The sequence below is a fragment of the Micromys minutus genome, assembly GCF_963924665.1.
Source record: "Micromys minutus genome assembly, chromosome: 12".
Classification (NCBI taxonomy): Eukaryota; Metazoa; Chordata; class Mammalia; order Rodentia; family Muridae; genus Micromys; species Micromys minutus.
The window spans coordinates 37,695,563-37,717,063 of record NC_137981.1 but is presented as its reverse complement, the minus strand read 5'-3'; the positions used below and the strand labels follow the sequence as shown (position 1 = coordinate 37,717,063).

The window sequence follows — 21,501 nt, the reverse complement described above, 5'->3', positions numbered from 1 at the left end:
AAAGCATGAACAGGAATGGCAGAACCAAAAGATACCAGGCTCCAGATCCTAAACGGACCCAATTTAAGTCACTGGATAAGGGGCTGGAGAAGTGGCTCAGCGGTTAAGAGCACTGATTGCTCTTCCAAAGGTCCTGAGTTCAAATCCCGGCAATCACATGGTGGCTCACAACCATCTGTAATGGGATCTGATGTCCTCTTCTGGTGTGTCTGAAGACAGCTACAGTGTACTCATAACTAAAATGATTTTTTTTAAAGGAAAACAAATAAGTCACTGGGTAAATACAGCCTGGCTGCGCTTTAGAAGAAATGAGAGAACAGATTACTGTATTTTGCTAGACTTGGCCAAAAGCACTGGTGACAGCAGTAAAGGACCTTGGAAATGCTTCTGGGGGCAATTAACAGTAACGAAACCCAGTTAGTTGTCTCTAATAGCCAGACAAAGTCACTCTTTGATTCTCAGCAAAACGACATGAAGCTAAGCAACCTACCAAAGACATTATCAAGATAAGTGCCACATAGTCAAATAGAACTGTGACTAAGACACAAGGTAAGCCTGGATCTGTGCTGCACTGGTGCTCAGCTAAGGCACAGCAAGAAGTTCAGAACAACAACCACAGTCCCCGAATTCTCAGCCATAAAAAGACTTTATATGGTTAAAGTTAGGAGCCTAGATATACATGGACAACAGCCGCTGATTTTGAAAGTTGTAGGAGCAAGTCTCTCTCGGACAACACTGAATGGAAGGTTTACTTTACCTTTTGCAGGCTTATATTTGAGATTGAAAGGCTGATTCTGCCAGATATAAGGGACCAGTATGGGTGCAAACTGGGTCATTATTCGTTCAATGTATTTCTGAAGGATCTCTCTGTGCTCTTCTGTGTCTCTGGGTTTATCTGGTATCAGGAACAGATGGTACTCCACGGCATCCTCCACCATAGCAAGCTTCCCTTTGCCCTCCATTCTTGTCTGGAAATGGCCTTCGAAAGCCACACGAAAGCCACATAAGAGGAGAAACAACAACATCCTCAACCTTGTTCTAGGTGACCACATTGTTTCCCAAACTTTGATACCCACCTATCATCGTAGTTCCGGCCTTTGCCAGACACCACTTGACTTACCTGTTGAATGACATCTATACTTAAAACTATGTGCCCTAAATTTGAATTATGTGAAATGGAAACCCTGATATTATGGAGTGAATGAAAATCCAACAACTCACTTCCTAAACCAAGTAAGTATGTAAGTATAAAAATTAAAAATAGCTTGTGCAATGGGCATGCCTGTGGTCTCAGTTGAGAGACTGAGGTAAAAGGATCACCTGGGTCCAGAAGTTTGAGGCTAGCCTAGGCAGCACAGCAAGACCCTTTCTCACAAACAAATAAGTCCTTGCCCTAAATCCGTAGCAGTGTGTGTAACACAGTTTTAAAACATTACATTACTATCCATTATTTTCTCTCAAAGCTTCCAACTATGCTTCAATTAATTAATTGCATACTTTGGGCACTTTACTTTCTGGAGCTTTCTAGTTAATCGTGAATGGAAAGTGTTACTCAGCCATCTCTAAAACACCTCCTTATTTTACAATTGTGTTATTAGGTGCGTTAAAAAGCAATGCCCCTTGCTCTACAGGACTTCTGTAAAAGAATTAAAACTACAAACATTTGTGTGTTAAGAGTTTCATCCCAAAATAATTCTCCATGGTTCCGGACGCCCACCTAATGCAGCAATTTAATTCTTAAGCTTACTTGGCTTTGCAATGAACCAATAAGGAACCTGTATCTTCTATGCAACTACCTACTCACTCACCACTGTAAATCGTGCTGCCTCTCAACCCGGAGGACCAAGTAAAAATCCTACCTACCCTCTCCCTAAATCCAGGCAGGACTCTTTATGTAGAATCTACAGAGTCAGAATTGGGCTTGAGATCATATGGGTTAATGACAAATGACATACCTGAGAGCACAGAAAGAAGCGACAGAGGAGCACTGTCCTGCCGCGGTCTAGTGTTTTTCACCAACTACACGCTCTTCTTCCACCTAACGAAAGTAAAACAATTCCTTTTACTAACTCTCTCGTGTGACTCTGCTCTGGCACCTTTCCTTGGCCGCCTCTTCCACTAGGACACTTCCTCAGAGGCTACCACCAACGGCCCAATCCCGGCCCATACTGGATTCTTGCGTTCGCTTGGGCCCCACGCCTGAAAGCCTGGAAGTCAAATGAGTCTCCGGAACCTTGGGTGTACTCATTAATGCACATCGGAACCAATTTCTAAACAATTCCGTATTCCTTCGTCACTTCCGCTCATGAGAGGAATAAGGCAGGTCGGAAGATTTTAGAGTTGGAACTCTAGGAGGTGGCGGTCCGGAATCTAAGCGACGGGACGAGACGGGGCGAGAAGGGGCCGGTAGGTGGCAGGAGGGGGCCGGGCCGGAGCCGGCGGGAAGGCCAGGCCCCGAGGCCCCCGCCCTGGCTTGCCCGCCCTGGCCACAGAGGAGAAAAAGGAGGATGATCTCCAGATACACTCGGAAGGCGGTGCCACAGAGCGTGGAGCTGTGAGTGGATTGCTCTGTTTGCCCAGCCTGGGCCGCAGGAGCTCTTTTAACCCGTCCTTTTCCCGTCCCAGGCATAGGGAGGAAAATCATTATCCCGAATTCTCACCTCCCAGCCCTGGCAGAAGCTGCCTTTTGTCCTTGGGTCACCAGCTGAGAGTGTGTCATCCATGCTATCCTAAGACTGCCCTTGGGTTGGTACTACCTGAATTGGAGTGGATCTTCTGAAGCATTTATTGTCACCGAAGTGCTTTTGACCCCACTGAAGATAATAGTTGTATGCTACAATAAAGTTGAACGTGTCTAGTTCAAAACGCCATGCAAAGCTGTTTGCTTGACTGCAATAGCAACATCAGATTGAGACCAACTTTGCACATCCTACAAAGAGATCACAGATCTAAAGATTGTATCTAGAAGGTGGTGCAGCTCAGAAGTACAAACCAAGTGTCGATTCTATTCTAAAGCCTGTTGTCAAGCTATTACATACATTGCCGTCACACACCCTGCAAATAAAGATCAGTTTTGTTTGTAGATAAAAAGCAAGCATTTGTAGTTTAAAGACCTTCGTTATACCCATAGTAAAGTGTTGTAACTTGGCTCCTTACATTTACTGGTACGTTGCAGTTTCAAAAGAACTTTCAGTTTCTTGGTCTTTCAACAGTTCTGATAGATGGTTATAACTAGCTTTTATTCCTCAAATAAAATTAGAAAGGTTCCACATCTGAAGCCAACAGAACCTGAACTTTTAAAAATCCAAGACCCGTTGTTCCTCCTCATTGAACTAAGCAATTTCAACAGCCATCCACTTACTATGCATGCTAATAATATGCCTTTACAGTCACACCTGAGACTTTTAGATGGATACTTATCTTGCCATGTAGCTTGTAGGAAAGCTACTAGACCCAAGCCTCCCTATCTATGTATGTAAATAAGATCTACTCGCATACTTAAAATAATGGCATAGGGATGGTGCATAGTAGGTCCTCATAAGTGTTAACACTAAGTATATATAACAATAAGTGTTAACACCTTTACTTGGTAAAAGAGCCATACAAAGAAAAGACCCACTCCTTGCTTTTCAGAAGCATGTTATTTATTAAGAAATATGCTATTTACACAACAACAAATCAGACAATAAGCTCTTTAGGGAATAAAACTAAGAAACAATCATTTCCCCAAAGTGAGAGGTGTTTAACTTAAAATCTGCTTTTAATTTTTAGAATTTAATTTAGTGTGTTTGTGCATATGCACCAGAGCACACATTTAGAGGTTAGAAGACAGCTTACAAGTGTCACTCCTTCCGATATGTGAGTCTGCAGGTCAAGAGGTTTGGTAGCAAGTACCTTTATTATTTCTGAGCTGGAATTACTGAGCCTGTGTAATTAACTACTTGTTCTTGATTCTAAAAGGGAATCGTAGTGGAGTGAACAATGAGGATTAAATGCATATAAATAATAGTGAATTAAATTAAATGAATGTTTAATGTTAGATGTTACAGTGTCAATCCATTTTGAAGCAGTAGCATTTTCTAACATATAGATGTTAAAAAGAATTTAGCAAGATTGATTTTCTCTATGTATAGCCTCCCACCCCCTGTTTTGGTGCTGAGAATGAACTTAGTGCCTCATATAAACTAGGAAGTGCTACTGCTAAGCTGTGTTCCCAGCCTTGACTTTCATTTAAAATTGTAATTAAACACATGAGCAGGGTGTAATGTTTGTATGTGTGTGACCACCTAAAAATGGAAAGCATTCATAATTTTTAAATCATCTGTTGGGCACTATCTGGAATCTATTTCCTGCTGGGCGTGTCTGCTGGAATAAACTATACATTAGTTATTATATCTTCCAGACATAATTATCTAGAGTAGGCATCCTTTCCCCCACGAAATTCTCTAGTCAGATATATTCAGGAAACAGTGTAGGTTAAACAGTCTTACAAGTTTCTTTCTAGGGAGTTTAATATGCAAACATACATCACAATTTATTTCACATAAAGCACAGGTTTAAATAACTGCTTCTGATAATATGATTAGTAAATGATGGAGTCAGTATCTAAGTAGTCTGGTTCCAAGCTTCTCAATGGAGATGAACATGTTGAGATTTTAGTGAATTATACTGTATATATTGTAAAGCTAAGAATGTAAATTTGAGGGTTTTTTTCTCTCTCTCTAGTGGTAGACATGTTTAAAAGTATATGGTGGGGCTGAAAAGATAGCTCAAAAGTTAAGAATCCTACTGTTCTTTAAGAGGACCTGAGTTTACATCAGGTGCTCACAGTTGCCTGTAACTCAAGTTCCAGATCTGATACTCTGTGTGCTTGTGGTACATACAAGCTCACACAGGCATAGACACCTACACATAAGTTTAAGTATTTTCACCTGGGGCTGGCTAAAAGTGCTTGCCACCAAGGCCGACAGCAAGTTCAGTTCCAGGACTCACAAAGTGGAAAGATAACCAGCTCTCACACGTTGGTCCCAGTCTTCACATGCACATACACAGAGAGTAATAGGAATAATCAATACTGTAAGCCAGTGACTTCTTCACAGGAATGTAAAATAAAGAGAAGACTGTTTTATTGTCTTTCACAGGAAAGGACTAACAAAGCATGCACTTAATCACCATCCCCTTCCAGAGCAGCTGGATGACATTTCCTCTACCAACGACAGCCATGAGAAAGATACAAGTTCTCAAAGGTACTAACATGAAGCATACTTGCTTGCTCATTGTACTTGCTAACGGTTTTGTTCATTGGGACCACACCTGTGCCAGTGAAACAAAACAAGAAATGTTACATCTAAGAGAGCCCAAGACAGGAAGCTTGCTGGAACTTTAACTTGCAAAGCCTTTCTGTCTGTCTGTCTGTCTGTCTGTCTGTCTGCCTGCCTTCTCTCTCCACTCCTGTGGGAGGGGGCACTTGTATAGACACCTGCAGGTATGCAAAGAGGCTAGAGCTGTGTGTGTGTGAGCTGGGGGTGGGAGGAGATTACCGACCAGCCCAGCACAAACATGACTCTAGGGCCCGATAGCTTTTCATACAGGTTTATATATCAAACTCTCAATCCACAAACCCTTTACACAGCAAGATTACATCACATGGACAAAGATACAAACTGCCCTTCTATAGGAGATAAAAGACCTAGGAAATCCTTAAAATGTTTATAGCTACCTGTTGCCAATTAAGTCCACCTGGATCTAGTTCATCCATCTCAATCTCCATCCTGCTCCTCCTCTCTTGGTCCTCTGTGCTCCCTCGCTCTCCCTTTTCCTCCCCACCTCCCTTCCCCTGACCAATCACTGGCTCTAGCCTTTACTAATTAAATGGGTAGGTTCTGATGAAGTCACCTGAGTATGTGACTAGGCAGCCGTTCTTGGGGAAGTGGAATTAGCATCAAAATACAAATGCTGCAGGACAATCTACATCAGATCTGTGATCTTAATTCTATTCCTGACATTTATTAGTTGACTACCATTGGACAGTGAGTTAGTGGATAATAAAATTGATGAACAACAATCAGAAGTTGGTTCTTTGGAAGCCAGTCAGTAAAAGTGACAAATCTTTAGTTGTTTGACCTAGGGGGAAAAAGAGACTATTAATAAATCAGACAAAGTATGGAAAACTTCACGAAGCACTTGTCATATGATGAGTACCAAGTAGGTAACTGCAGTTACTAAGAGGGAGTTAGGAGTCAGCTTCAAAGAGTTCTGAGGAACAGCGTGCTGCCATAGGAAAAACTGTAAAGCCAAAATCTAGTGTCAAACCTGGAACTAAACCTGCAATTCCTGGAATTTTAAAGAGAGTTAATTATACCTGCACTTGCAGGTTACAGTGGCAAGGGTTAAATGAGATGGTGTCTGTGAATGTACTAGAGGAGCTACAAGAACTGAACAAGTTCAGACATTCTGTTAGATTTCTGAAACATCTCTAGTGGGAAATAGTGCAGGGTACAGGTGAGTACTAAATCCATACGAACTGACAGGCATTATTCAGTGAAGCAGCCATTCATTCTGTACAGACTAGGGTTCTTACAGGGCACTTGAATTCCAATTTTTTTTTGCTTCTACTGTTATATTGTATGCATGCTTACCACCTGACAAGTTGCTGAAGAAACATAAGAGTTTTCTTTTTTTTTCTCCCCTTCTCTCAAATTATCCATTCAGTGAATCTGATGTCACCCAAGAATCACCTATTACATCAACTGACACTGGGAATTCTCGTTCTGCTTTTCCAAGCTATGCAGGCACAGGGATCTCAACAGAAGGCAGCTCCGACTTCTCTTGGGGATATGGTGTGAGTTATCTGCTAATCATTCTGCAGCTCTAGGAACTGAGGAATCATCATTCCTTCACTCTTCCTAAGCATGTGTGTGTGTGTGTGTGTGTGTGTGTGTGTGTGTGTGTGTGTGTGTGTGTGTGGTGTGCTGTGCTTGCCTTGTAAACAGATATGGAAGTCAAAAGTCAACATTAGGTGTTTTCCTTGATTTTTGTGTAACTCCAGTTATCTTGGAACTCACTATGTAGACCTGGCTGGCCTCAAACTCACAGAGATCCACATGCTTTTGCCTCCCCAGTGCTGGGATTAAAGTCATGCTCCTCCATGCCCAGGCATTTTATTTGGGATCTATGTTTTGAGACAAGGTTCCACTAGGTAGCATTAGCTGTTTTGGAACTTGTTATGTATACCAGACTGGCCTCAAACTCATAAAGACCTACCTGTCTCTTGCTCCTAAGTGCTGAAATTAAAAGCATGTGCCACTATGTATTTTTCAATTTAATTAAAAAAAATTATGATGCATGTATATTATGTGTGTGTGGGTGCTCATACCATGGTCCATATTGGAGATCATAGGATGACTTTATGAAGTTGTTTCTCTAATTCCATCTTTACATAGGTTCTGGGGATTGGACGCAGGTATAAGGCTTGCGGGCTAGCATCTTAATCCACTGAGCCATCTGTCTAGCTGGCTATATTGATTCTAAACAATAGAATTAGCTGCTCCCTTTACAGAGAAACTTCATTGTTTAAATCTATTGTTACTACCATTAATCACTTTCCAATAGGTTTTTATGTATGTATATTTTCCTTAGTTGTTATGCGTGTAAGTACTATTTTGTAGTCTCCTTTTGTCGTTTACCATTGTAATGCTGATGTTTATTACTGTCTCATCTGTCAACTAGAATGGTATATATAATAGTCCTTGGTGTTAACATATTGTAGTAGAGCATTCCCGTATTTAATACCTGAGTTTTCAGGTTTTACTAGTTTCTTCAAGGAATATTTTGGGCATATCTGTCTGTTGCCTATATACTTTAGGATATAGGGTGAGACTTACATAGTTTCATTGTCTAGTGAGGAGACTGACAAGGTTGTAAGGTGCAGAGAGTGACAAAGTGCTCTAGCACGGTGCTGAGACAGGATGTAATGAGTATTTACTTGAGACTCTAGAGTGTATCGTAGGCTGAGATTTAGGACTGAAGGGGTGATCATGTGAAGAAAGAGAAAAAGGACTTTCAGACAGATAAATGTCAGAGGGGGCTGGCAAAATGGCTCAGTGGTTAAATAGCACTGGGACCAGAGTTTAAGATTACAGCATATAACAAGCTGGGAGCCCCCTGCCCCCAGTGCCTGCAATCTCAAGATTGCTGGTGCTTGCTGACTTCCAGCCTAGCTGAGACTCAAGCCCCAGACTTGGGAAGAGACCCTGCCTCAGGAACAGGCACAGAGTGATGGAGAGAAAACCTAATGCCCTAGGCCCTTCTGGCCTCACACAGACCCTTAAAATAGAAGAGTCCTAAGAGGAGAAGAAACTTGTATTTCATAGGTAAACATTGTTACAGCTGAAGAGAAGGTGTGGGTGGGTAGAGGAAATCTAAAATAGTGAATGTAGGGAGGACATAGAAAAGATGCGGAGCAGGTGAGCAGGGCTGCATCTGTGGAACCTCAAAGGTTGGGGTGGGCATCAAGCTGTTTCTTGTGAATTAATCTGATGCATTATTGGAGGATTTAGTGAGTTGGCTAAAAATTCCCATCACCTCTGTGATCAGTCTTTCTAGGTTCTAAATGTTATGTACATGTTTCCTATCCCTTCCATTCCTTTCAGCATTTAGTATACAATGAACACTAAAAATGTACATTTTGTGTACATTTTTTAAATTTTTCTTTAAAATTATTTTCTGTAAGTTGTCCTTACCATAAAAGAAAGAAGAAAGAAAAGAAACATCTGAAAATTCCTTGAGATATGAAAACTTCCTAACTTAGGTTTCTTTTTATATAAACACAGTATTTCAAATGAACTGTTTAAAACAAAGCAAAATATGATTGCTGGTTATTTTTATTTTGCAGTAGTGGAGCTTGAGATATTCCCCTTCCCTCTTGTATCTGTGTCTCTGTGTGTCTGTCTGTGTGTGTATGTGCATGTGTCCATATCGGTGCCTGTGCCTGTGTGTCTGTGTGTGTATATGTCTTGTGTCTGTGCCTATGTGTGTGTCTGTCTATGTGCATGCATTTGTGCCTGTGTATGCATCTGTATGTGTGTACCTGTGTCTGTGTGTGTGTGTGTGTGTGTGTGTGTGTGTGTGTGTGTGTGTCTTTGCTGGAGACACAATGCTATGGTATGAATGTAGAGTTCAGAAGACAACTTGTGGAGGACTGGACAGGAGGTTCAGTGGTTAAGAGCACTGGCTTTTCAGAGGACCCAGTTTCAGTTCCCACATGGCAGCTCACAGCTGTCTGTAACACCAATTTCAGGGGTCTGCCATTCTTGCAATGCAAGCAAAACACCACATAAAAATAAACAAATGTCTTTTTTTAATTTTAAAAAGAAGATGACAACTTGTGAGCATGGTTGGCTTAAAATAGAAAACTCGGTGTTATTTACTGGTGCTCATTCTGTAATGCACTGTATAGATTTTTTTAAATTAAAACTTAATTTTAAAGATTTTGCCAATAAGAAACACACATCAGAATTAACCAGGCACAAAGTCTGTACGTCTCGGTTGCTCTTCAGTGCATAAGAAGTATTTGATAGTAAAAGTATGTAAAGCACCTCAGTGTCAGAACAGACAGTCTAGCCATACAGAATAGTAAAAGCTCCTCTAAACGTTCGGGGATGGGATTTGTTTGTTTCTAGGAACTGGACCAAAATGCCACTGAGAAAGTCCAGGCCATGTTCACAGCCATCGATGAGCTTCTGTACGAACAAAAGCCAAGCGTGCACACACAGAGCCTGCAGAAAGAGTGCCAGCAGTGGGCATCCAGCTTTCCTCACCTCAGGTACCAACTCAGGATTTATGAACCATGGACTATTTCCTTTTTTGAGACAGGGCCTCACTGTGTACACCAGGCTGGCTTTCAACTCATTTATCTGCCTGCCTCTACCCCCTTGGTACATGGGCCACCACATCCAGCTATGAGTAAAACTGTTTTTTAAAATGTGTCTGTGTGCATATGGAAAAGATCGCAGGTATCCCAGGTTGGCCCTGAACTTTTTAAAAAATATATATTTCTTAGGCTGGGTACAATGTCACATGCCTTTAGTCCTAGCATTCCAGAGGCAGGTAGATCTGTGAGTTCAGGGCCAACTTGATCTACATAGTGGGATCCAGAACAGCCAGAGCTGCATAGTTAACCCTGTCTCAAAAATAAAAAACAAAACCCTCTTTATATGTTATAAATGTTTTGCCTAAATATGTGTAAATGTACTGCACATGCACCTGATGCCCATGTGTCTGCTTCTCTGAAACTGGAGTTACAGACAGATGTGAGCTGCCATGTGGGTGTTGGAAACTGAACCTGGTCTTCTGCAAGAGGAAAGTGTTTTTAACCTCTGAACTATCTCTCCATCCCCAAGTGTTGAACTCTGCATTTGAGCTGATGATCTTGAACTCCAGATCCTCCTCTAGCCTCCACATCCTGGGAATGCAGACATGAGTCATCTTGTCAAGTAAAATATATCAGGAGCTGGCTTTTGAGTATCAGGATATTCCAGAGAACCTTTCTTTTGAAAGGTGTATGTGGGGAGTGTGTGGGTGTGGGGTGTGTGCTGGGAATTGAGCCCAGAGCCTTGTCAAGCTACGCAGGTGTTCTACCATTGCACTGCATTCCTAACTTTTCTTGAATTTAAAGTTCTAGGTGATGGTTTTATCTTTTCCATAAATATTCTATCAGTTTCTGACTGAGTTTGTAGGCTTTCTGTGGAGAGCCGTCATATTTGTTACTAACATACATAGCTTTTACATGCATGCCAAGTGAAGGTATTTCACTGTGTCTGTTTTTGTTTGAAGGATTCTGGGTAGGCAGATAATCACTCCAAGTGAAGGCTATGGATTGTATCCTAGATCCCCTTCTGCTGTGTCAGCTTCACATGAAGCAACCTTGTCTCAAGAAAGAGAGTCTACCATGTAAGTATTTTATGATGCAAGTCAGTCCTCTAGCTTGCAGCAATGGCTCCTTCGGGAGGATGGAGACACAGAAGAGCAAAGCCTCAGTTCTGAAATGTGTGTGCTATATCTGCTTTTTGGCCATGTTTTGTTCTAGGAGATATCAGAGAAGTGTGTCCTGGGTGTTTTAGGTTAACATAGCAGGTTGCCATAAAATAAGGTTTATCAATGGCTAAGAGTCTCTACAAAAATCCTTATCAGTTTGCCACATTTCATTAAAAAGGCTTCCAATAGATTCCCATTGCCTTTAAGATAAAATATAAAATTATAAGCTGGCCATGCCTGCTGCTCTATTGTCTGTCACGTTCTTGTCTCTATTCAGCAACCCTCCCGATGTTATCTGCCTCTCATGTCTTAAATGCATTAAGATGGGGTTGGTCCACTTTCAGTTTTGGAGGTGTCTTGGACTGGGAGGGAGCCATACATAAGCAATTCAGTAAGTATTTGTATGTCTGACTGACACCTAGCACAGTGCCTGGGATGCCATTGACATTCTTCAACTTCCTTTCTGTTTTTCTTAATCTAAACGGGAACATAACATGTTTGCATGATAATAGAATACACAAAAAGCATGGTTTCAAATAAGGTTGTCTTCAACATAAATGATAGTGTGTAGGTCAAAATGGTAGTCCAGGAAGTTAAAGCTAGAAAGGAAAGAAGGAAGAAGGGAGGGAAGGAAGGAAACATGAAAAGTTGAGTTTTCAGAGATAAAACTACACATTCTTCAGCTTCAGGTTAATTTAAGAGTTGTGTCTAGATAGGGCTTCACTATGTAGCCCTGGCTGACCTGGAACTCACTATTTAGACCAAGATAGCCTCAAACTCAGAGAGATCCACCTGCCTCTGCTTCCTAAATGCTGGAACTAAAGGCATATTCCACTATACCCAGCTATATTTATTATAAATACAAATTTCAACAGATGCTGTTGAGAACAGTGCTGTGGGGAAACTAGATTCCACCTCCTAGGTAATGAAGTCAGCCCTTAGCATGGTGTACACAGAACAGCAACCTTACAGTGAAACACAGGAAGCTTCCATGACACTGGCTTTACAGTAATTTCTAGGACATAATATCATAGACAAAATCAAAACTAGTCAAATTCCTGAATATAAATAAGGAGAGAATAGAATAACGTGCTTGCAAAGCCAGAAGGTACAAAGAATTTCTACAGCTCAAAACTAAAAAGAGTGTAACTGAAAATGGACAGAGGATATAAATAGACAGTTCCCTAGTCGTATGTAAATGGCCATCAGTTTTATGAAAAGATGCTCTATGTTAATCATCAGAAGAGAAGTCCAAATCAGAGCCAGGCAGTATCACCTGGTATGACAAGATACTGACTGTAATACCCCCAGCACTGGAAAGAAAATTTAGAATAATTTAGGAAAGCATTGCCAGGACAAAGAGGGTTTGTTCCAAAAGTTATGTTACTAAGTTATGTTACTTGCTATGTAAGAGCTGTTTAAATATATCATTGATTCTGCTTTTTCTTCCCTCTCTAAGATTTGGTATAAGAGGAAAGAAGTTACATATTTCATCTTCTTATAAAGCATCTCCCACCATCAAAGCCTCTGGCTCGTCTGCTGTTGGAGGAGAGGAGGCAGACTGTATAATCTTTTCTGAAGGAATAATCGAGGAGTACCTAGCTTTTGACCACACAGATATGTGAGTACTGTCTTTTAGGATTTTCACTCTGGTTTATGTATTAGCATCTTTTTTTTGAAATTGCATTATTAATATCACCTACAAGTAGATTTGTAACAATCTGAAATGTTTCCAGTTAGCTACAACATGCAGAGCCTGTCCTTTGCTCCCACACTCCAAGGGTCCCTCCATACCTTCCTTCTTCACTTATGTTTTGTCTTTTCCTACAATCAGCTATTTTTAAATGACTAATTTTATCTACATAATTTGGTTTTATCCTTTTACAAATTATCACCAGTGGAAACTGAAACGTCAAAGAGTAGTTGAAGAGATGTAAACTTTGTTTATTTAAAATAAGCTTTCTTACTTTGTTATTTCTGTTTCGAGACAAGATTTCACTCATTAGTCTTGACTGGCCTCAAACTCGTAGAAATCCAGTTGCTTCTGCCTTCCAAGAGCTAGGATTTAAGGTGTGCACCACTGTGGCCATATAATTCTTACTTTAAAAGGATACATAGTTTATCAGTTAATAATGTTTATTAATATCTTCTTATATTCTGACAGTAGTCATAGATCAGATGTTACCTGGAAATGGGACAGGTGACACTTGAGAATGCTTAAGTGATCTGTCTGAGGTAAAGTTAAGCCAAAACCTCATTCATCTGCTAGACTCAGTGTTCTCATCACACTGCATGCTACATTTCTGAAATGTAAACTATTTGTCTAAGCCATTAAAACTTGTAGAATTGCCGGGATGTGGCTCAGTTGGTAAATTGTCTTCCCAACAAATACAAAGTTTTGGGTACAATCCCTAGCAGCACATAAACCGGGAATAGTGGCTCTTGCCTGTAATCAGTCTTCAGGGGGTAGTGATAGGAGAATCAAAGGTTCCCATCTTCAGCTACAGAGAAGATTAAAGGCAATTCTGGACTATGAGAGACCCTGCCTCCAAAAAAAAAAAAAAAAAAAAAAAAAAAAAAAGGCCTAAGGAGATGGCTCAGTGGGTAAAGTGCTTGTCATACAAGTCTGACAAACTGACTCTGATCCCTTGGACCCACATAAACTAAATGCAGTAGCACAGATGTCTGTCAGTTCAGATTTTGGGGGTGGGGGTACAGGGAATTGAAAGGCAGAGAAAAGAGAATCTCCAAAAGCTGATGGAGCAGTTAGCATGGTATACCTACTGGACAACAAGAGATTCCATCTCAAACAAGATGGAAGGCAAAGACTGACACCTAAGGTTGTCCCCTAACCTCTACATGTGTACCATGGCATGTATACATTCACACTTAACACACATACACATATCACACACAAAACTAGTTAATGGGGAATGACCCCTTGTTTAAAAAGAAGAATATGTCCAGAACCAATACTTATAACAGCACATCTGGAAATGCTGGCTGTGATAGGCTGTGTGGCTGCATCTGGCGACTGTTATATTATCATAGATATCTCTTCTTCCCGTGGCATTTTCTACAGTCGTGTTCACTCCTGCGCTTACTCATGTACACACAACCCTACAGCCAGCAAACAGACAGATTGCTGTACCAAATACCACTGAACTAGCTCTGTGTGTATGGGAATTTGGAATAAGTGCTTTTGATTTTTCTAGAGACCCCTCCTTCCCAGGTCTTTCTCATCTACTTCTGTCTTTTTTTTTTTTTTTTAAAAAAAACACAAATCAGAAGTCTGCCCCTTTGGTTCTTCCTCTTTAGGTATAAAGAATGAAGTTGATTGACTAATGTAAAATGTGATATAAATGGCTGGTATGTGCTCCTAGGGCACCTTTTTTCTTACTAGAGTAAACCCAAGTGAGTCTTCAGGTAATATGGGCAAGACTTTGAAAGGCAGCCTTATTAGAGATGCTACTAAAATATATTCTTGTAAATTGACACAGTAGGTGGGCCTTTAGAATGTTACTAACTAAAGTTGGCCTTCTAGAGCAGGCCTATAATCACAGTTTTTCAGAACACTGAGTCAAGGAGAGTGGCAAATTCAAAGCCAGCCCGGATTATAAAGTGAGATCAGGCCAGCTTATACAACTTGGGGAGACACTGTCTCAAAATAAAAAGTGAAAAGGCTGGAGCTACATAATCAGTGGTGGAGAACTTGCCCAGCATGCAGAAGATCCTGGGCTGGAACTCTAGGACCACAGGAAAAAAATGTTCCTAACTGAAGATATTGATATTCACACATAAGTGAGAATGCCTGCAGGAGATGAGTATGTGTGATACCTTTAGCAAGTAGCTTTATACAAGTAGAGACACCTCCAGGAAAAAGTCACATTCCTAACGTATTCTTTCTACAAAATTTAAATTTCACATAAAAATTTGTATATAACAGATCAAATCATGTAGGTTCAATGACTATGGAAGCCTTTGTTAGTTTGTGACAAGGGCTCACTCTAGAGCCCTTCCTGGCCTGGAACTTGATATATAGACAGTGCTGGCCTTGAACTCACAAAGATCCACCTGTTTCTGCCTTCCAAGTGCTGGAATTAAAATTATGTGCCACTATTTTAGGGCTCAAAGGCATTTTTAAAACCTAATACAAAATCTATGAGTCGTATGAGAAGTTGTTAAATGATGATATTAGGCATTTCTGCATGGGAAAAAGAAACACAAAGTCAAAAAAGTATCAAACGAGGCAAAAATATCTGCACTGTATCCATAGAGTTAATTTGCTTAAAATGCACATCAATAAGAAAAGGACTAAGGATTAAACAGGAAAAGAACATGAACAGAAAGTTGATATGAGCAGAACAAACATTTTAAATTTATGAAATTCAACCACATTTACATTAGATATAAAATGTCAGACAATAATGTGATACTGTGATATCCATCAGGTTGAGAGGAAATCAGATAAGTCCTTATTCTTAAATGGTATATTCTTTCACTATTGGAATATAGAAGCTCTTGAGAAGATGGTGAACCTGGTCTTTCAAATTGCAAAGCAGATGCCCTTTGCCTCACTAATTGTATTTATAGGAATCTATTCTACAGATGTAGTCATGAAATGAAGCAGTGTATAACAATTACAGTACTGACCATCGTGAACAAAGCATGGCTAGGTGGACACACATGGTGCATCTGCTGGGATGCTCAACTGTTCTCCTAGAGACAGGCTAGTCTGTACTGTTAGAGATAACAGTAAATAAAATGAGGTGCAGTGTAACACATGATGTGATGTGATTAGTTATCTTGAACAGTATAGAACATTTGCTTCTGCTGATGGGGACCAGGAATCAGAAATGTAGGAGACATCCTTTTCACTATGAGTCCTTCTATGCATTTTAATTGTTTTTTTCACCAAATGATGTTATATGCCTGTAGTTCTAACGTTTGATATTTAGGGGCAAGTCTGATCACCACAGAGTTAAGACTACTGGTCTACATAGTGAGTTCTAGCCAGTCAGAGCTACATGGTGAGACCTTATGTAGAAATAACATTTAAAAATTAAAACAAGTAAATACAGCTTAGCACAATTATTCTGATCCTCTTAGGTTGCCTACTAATGCCAAGCTGGTTCTTCCTTAGGTCACTGCCCTGCGTGAGCCTCTGTCCTGCCTATTTTGTTCTGGAGATCTCTGCTGCCTGAGGGTAGCACTGTAGAAATCTGGAACATTTCTCCCTTTCTAAGCCACTTTCTCAGTTTGCTTGTCTTTGTATATAGTAGTCTATGGTAACTAAGCACACTGCCAGCCCACCCCTGCTCAGCCCCAGGCTGTTGGTATTCTCCTTAGAGAAGCAGATAGACTGGCTCTTGAGGAGTTTCTGGTCACAGAACTCCAGAGGAGTTCTTGTCTATTTCAGTTCCCAGGTTTTTTGTTTTTTGTTTTTGTAGGGTTCTAGGACAGGGTGGAGATTAAGAAGGAGCTCAGGTTTTTCTATTGAGAACGCCTTTACCTCAGAAGGCAGCTTCAGATGCTGCATTAGCTGAGGGGGGAGGTGGAGCAAGCACACCAAGCACATTTCTGAGTGTCACGAACAGTGGTGGTGCTTAGGGAAGAATAATCATGAAATCTTTCCCTCTTGCTTCTATTCCAGGGAAGAGGGATTTCATGGAAACAAATCAGAACCAGCTACAGAGAAACAGAAGTTAGGGTACCCTCCCATTGCACCATTTTACTGCATGAAAGAGGATATTCTTGCTTATGTGTTTGACAACGTGTGGAGCAAGGTTGTGGGCTGTATGGAGCAGTTGACACGTAGTCACTGGGAGGGATTTGCTTCTGGTAAGGATGCTCATGAAACCAATGTAAAAAATAATTATTTGTGATTTATAAATCCTAGTCAGTCTTCTTGTGTATGTGTAGTGCTGGTGAACCCAGGCCCCTGTGTATGCTATGCAAACACTACCCACATTACACCACAACCCTTTTTTTATTTTCTTATTTTGAGACAAGACTTCACTGACTTAGGCAGGCAGGCCTTGAATTTATGATCCCCCTTCTTTAGCCTCTTAAGTAGCTGGTATTTACGGGTCAGTGCTATCAGGTCTGGCTCTAAGAAGACAAGGTTATATGCTTTACTAGAACAGTGCATAGGTATGAGAGAGGGAAAAAAACCTAGTTTGTTTTTTTTTTCTACCTTCACACACACACACACACACACACACACACACACCCCACAACACTTTTGGCACTAGATATAAATAAAAGTAAGTCCCACACTTACTTAATAGATTGTCACACCATCTGAGTGTCCTGTGCTTCAGTTCTCATACTATCTGGACGATAGCTTTAGATTCAAAGGGTTCAGTCCCACAGCCTGTCTGCTTTCTGTCCACCTCATACCTCTGTGACACTCTCAAGCCTCAGGCTAGGATCTGTGCTTCTAGTCAAAAACTAATTCATGGGACACCCTTCCTTGGGTGTGATTGACTTGGTAGAGTGGTACACAGAACTCAGCCATAAAGAGATGCAAAGGACAGCGTAGGGAGAAGGAAGGGGTAACCAGGCCACCCTCCAAGCACCTCTAGTGCTCAGTAGTCTGGAAGCCCCTCTGAACAAAGCCTTTATTTGGGTTTTTAGAATCCTCATTATGTAAGCATGGCTGATTACGTAATTGGCCATTGATCAATTCAGCATTCACAAGTCAGGGGAATAGGGCTAAATGTTCCAAACCTGATCACATGATTGGTTTCTCCCTGTCAGTTAACTCTCCCTTTTCCCTATCTTGAAACTCTTCAGACTCCCAGCCACCATCCATATTTTCAGAACACAGAAAGATACTATTACTTTGAAGACTCTCAGGGTTTTAGGAGCTATGTGCCAGAAACTAGGTAGAAACCAAATACTTTTTTTAATATTATATCAAATAAGTCTGATTACTGTTGGTGTTTCTCAAAGAAACTAGCAAAGCACTTATTAAATATTTGAGACTGGGTGGAGGAGTGATGAGGCCTCATCTGTGGCCGTCAGGGTTTGTACTTTCTCCTCCAGCACGTCTGTAAGGAAACCATATAAGTGGCGCATGCTTCTCAGACTGAAGAATAATTAACACACAAGATACTTCACATCCATGAAGTGTAAGGTTTGCAAATTCTGTTCTATGTAGTATATACCTATGAAGCCCTCACTACAGTCAGTACAGTGGCCAGCCATCACTCCTTTCTAGATCCCTGCTTCTGTCATTATATGTTGTATCTGTTCCCAAAAGATGTTTCTGCTGAGGGAAGCCAGACAGTTCATGGTGGTTTGGATGAAAATGGCCCCCATAGGCTCAGAGGAAGTGGCACTATTTGAAAGGATTAGAACTTGTGGCCTTGTACATGTGGCATGGTTAGAGGAAATGTGTCACTGGGGGTGGGCTTTGGGGCTTCAAATGCTTAAAGTCAGGCCCTGTGCAACACTCTCTTCCTGCTGCCTGCTAATCCAGATGTAGATCTCTCGGCTACTTCTCCAGCACTATGCTGCCTGCACACTGCCATGTTTCCCACCATGATGGTAATAAACCTCTGAACTGTAAAATAGCTCCAGTTAAATTTTCCTCTGTTAGAATTGCTGTGGTCATGGTGTCACTTCATAGCAATAAAACCTTAACTAAGACAGAGTACACATCGTCTCATTCTACTTACACAGACATCTGCTAAATCTGACTGTGCAGTTAGAGGTTCTTCCATCTCAGCTAATGATTTGAGATTTAGCTGCCTCGCTTTGTGCATCTATAATTCTTTTATTGCTGGGTATTATTTCATGAAGCCACATTTTATCAATTTACCTATTGATGGACATTTGAATTGCTTTCCACTTTAGCTGGTACAAACACTAAAATACAAGAATTTAGGGGTCCATATTTCTGTTTCCCCAAGCAGATTACTAGTACTAGAATGACTGGGTTATATGTTTAGATATATAAATTTTTTTTACAAATTATGTTTCTCTCTACCACTCAGATTATTCCACACCTTGCTGTTTTAAATAACACATTCTGTTATCTAACACATTTGTGGATTAGAAAGCCTAGAACAACCTAAGGAGTCCTTTGCTTAGGGTCTCTCAAGACTGAGGTCAAAGTTTTGTTCAGTGCTTCAATTTCATGTGGAAGCTAAGCTAGGAAAGGGTCCACTTCTATTTCTGTGTACGCAAGGATTGTATACAAATACTGGTGACTGTGATTTTTCGTGGCAGCTTTATTTTTCAAAGTCAGCCAGTCAAAAACAGAACGAAGCACTTGACTTATTTATAACATCAGTTTAGAGGGCTCACACATACTCTCTGGACTCCACAGGTACTACATGCACATTGTACATGGACACATAAAAAAAAATATCTTTATGTCTGTAATTATCCTCCTCTTCCTTTTATACTGCCAGTTTCCTAGTCTACTAAAAACGTTTAGGGATAAATTAACTCTAGAAATGGAAGAGTTGTGTACTGAAACAAACAAAAACAAAACAAACAACAACATAAAAACCATATGAAATTTCAGAAGACCAAAACCTAAAGAAGCATGGGAAAGATAGTCCATATCTGTGGGTTGGAAGACATCATACTGTTGAGTGACAGTACTTCCAAGTAGATCCGTAGGTCTAGTGTGGTCCCTATCAAAATTCCAACTGCCTGAGCTGGGAATATGATCATACAGAACGTGATAGAGTGTTTGATGCTCATATGCAAAATCCACTAACACAAAACAAATTCAGCTGCATTATTTGGAGAAATGGGTAAGCAGATCCTGACCATCTTCTGGAACTGCAAGGGACCCTCCACAGCTAAAATAATATTGAAAAAAAAACAAAGTTAGAGAACTAACTTTTTGATTTTAAAATAGTTCTTTGATTAAGACTAGCAGAAGGTAGATGCCAGTGTAGTACAAAACAAATAAACCTGAACATCTACATCCAGCAATTTTAACAGGGCTGCCAAGATTAGTCAGTGCAGGTGACATCTTACCAAAAAATGTAGCTGAAGCAAGTGGATTCCACACAGAAAAAAGTCAAGTTGAACTCTAACATCCCACTATTTACAAAAGTTAACTCAAAAAATAAAAAAATAAAAATAAAAACAAAAGTTAACTCAAAAGTGGATAAACAGGCCATGAGATGACTTAGTGGCTAAGGGTGCTTGCCTGTCAGGCCTGACAACCTGAGTTCAGTCCTTGGAAGCTATATATAAAAGGAGAGAAACAAATCTAACACATTGTCTTTGACTTCTGCATGTGGCACATGTATGTCCATACACACACCAATAAGTAAATGAATAAATGTAAACACTTAAAAATTTTAAATTACTCATAAAATTGATCAAAACCTAAATTTGAGTGAAAATTATGATACTCTCAGAAAAAAAGCTAATAAATTTTAGATTTGACAGTTAGCTCTTAGATAGGACAGCAAGAGCCAGTATAACTGGGGGAAAAAGTAGGTTAAACTTTATCAACATTAAAAACTTGTACATCAAGCTGGAAAGATGGCTCAGTGGTTAAGAAATACTAACTGCTCTTCAACAGGTCCTGAGTTCAATTCCTAGCAACCACATGATGGCTCACAACCATCTTTAATGGTATCTGATTCCCTCTTCTGGTGTGTCTGAAGACAGCTGCAGTGTATTCATATGAATAAAATAAATCTTTAAAAAAAACTTGTACATCAAAAGACATTCTCAAGATTGTGAAAGACAAACCACATATGATATATGATTATAATATATATGTATAATGGTAATAATATACCAGAGGAGATAAAGAACACAACTTAATTTTAAAAAGGACACACAACCCAGTTTTTAAAACTGGGCAAATGCCTTCAACAGATATTTCCCCAAAGATCCAAAAATGGTCAAAAGTCACATGAAAAGATGCTATAGATCACTTAATCATTAGGAGAATGCAGATAAAACCACAGTGAAATACTTCTTCATACCCACTAGTGGGGTGTGTGTGTGTGTGTGTGTGTGTGTGTGTGTGTGTGTGAGAGAGAGAGAGAGAGAGAGAGAGAGAGAGAGAGAGAGAGAGAACGAGAACACTTTTACTAAAATGTAGTCAATCTTACTTTTGAGGATAAACAAATGGGAAGAGGTTTGCAAAAACTAAAGCCCTCTTAATTGCTGGTGCAAATTAAAGAAGTACAGCCATTTAGGAAAGTTCCTAAAATGTTAAATTACCATATAACCCAGAAATTCCTCTACAAAGTATATTACCAAGTGAACTGAAAACACTGTTTATAGAAGAACCTCCACATGTGTGTTCACAGAGGCATTATCAGAAATAGACCCAAAGTGGAAACTCAACTGTCCATCAGCTAATGGATAAACAAATGTTGACATATGCATGTGTAATAGACTAAATTGTGTGCCCTCTAAAATTCCTCTGTTGAAGCACCACCCCTTGGTGTGCTTTTAGAGTATTTAGTGAGGTTA

General features: G+C 40.2%; 2 protein-coding genes across 4 annotated transcripts in view; one reads left to right on the top strand and one right to left on the bottom strand.

The window, feature by feature from the left end:
• The window catches only part of ECD (ecdysoneless cell cycle regulator), a 32,802-nt gene extending 30,606 nt beyond the window's left edge, over nt 1-2,196 (bottom strand). The window contains exons 1-2 of the mRNA XM_080926719.1: nt 1,956-2,196; nt 758-979 (exon numbers count right to left, since the gene is read on the bottom strand). Coding sequence (XP_080782845.1) covers nt 758-962 — 205 coding nt within the window. The 5' untranslated portion in view covers nt 963-979; nt 1,956-2,196. The remainder of the gene's footprint in view (nt 1-757; nt 980-1,955) is intronic.
• Nucleotides 2,197-2,364: 168 nt separating this feature from the next.
• The window catches only part of FAM149B1 (family with sequence similarity 149 member B1), a 34,580-nt gene continuing 15,443 nt past the window's right edge, over nt 2,365-21,501 (top strand). The window contains exons 1-7 of one of the 3 annotated variants that reach the window (XM_080926410.1): nt 2,365-2,554; nt 5,142-5,246; nt 6,712-6,841; nt 9,681-9,823; nt 10,834-10,950; nt 12,494-12,655; nt 16,688-16,875. In XM_080926410.1, the coding sequence (XP_080782536.1) occupies nt 2,508-2,554; nt 5,142-5,246; nt 6,712-6,841; nt 9,681-9,823; nt 10,834-10,950; nt 12,494-12,655; nt 16,688-16,875 (892 nt within the window). In that variant the 5' untranslated portion in view covers nt 2,365-2,507. The remainder of the gene's footprint in view (nt 2,555-5,141; nt 5,247-6,711; nt 6,842-9,680; nt 9,824-10,833; nt 10,951-12,493; nt 12,656-16,687; nt 16,876-21,501) is intronic. The other 2 variants (XM_080926411.1, XM_080926409.1) reach the window with 2 other exon arrangements.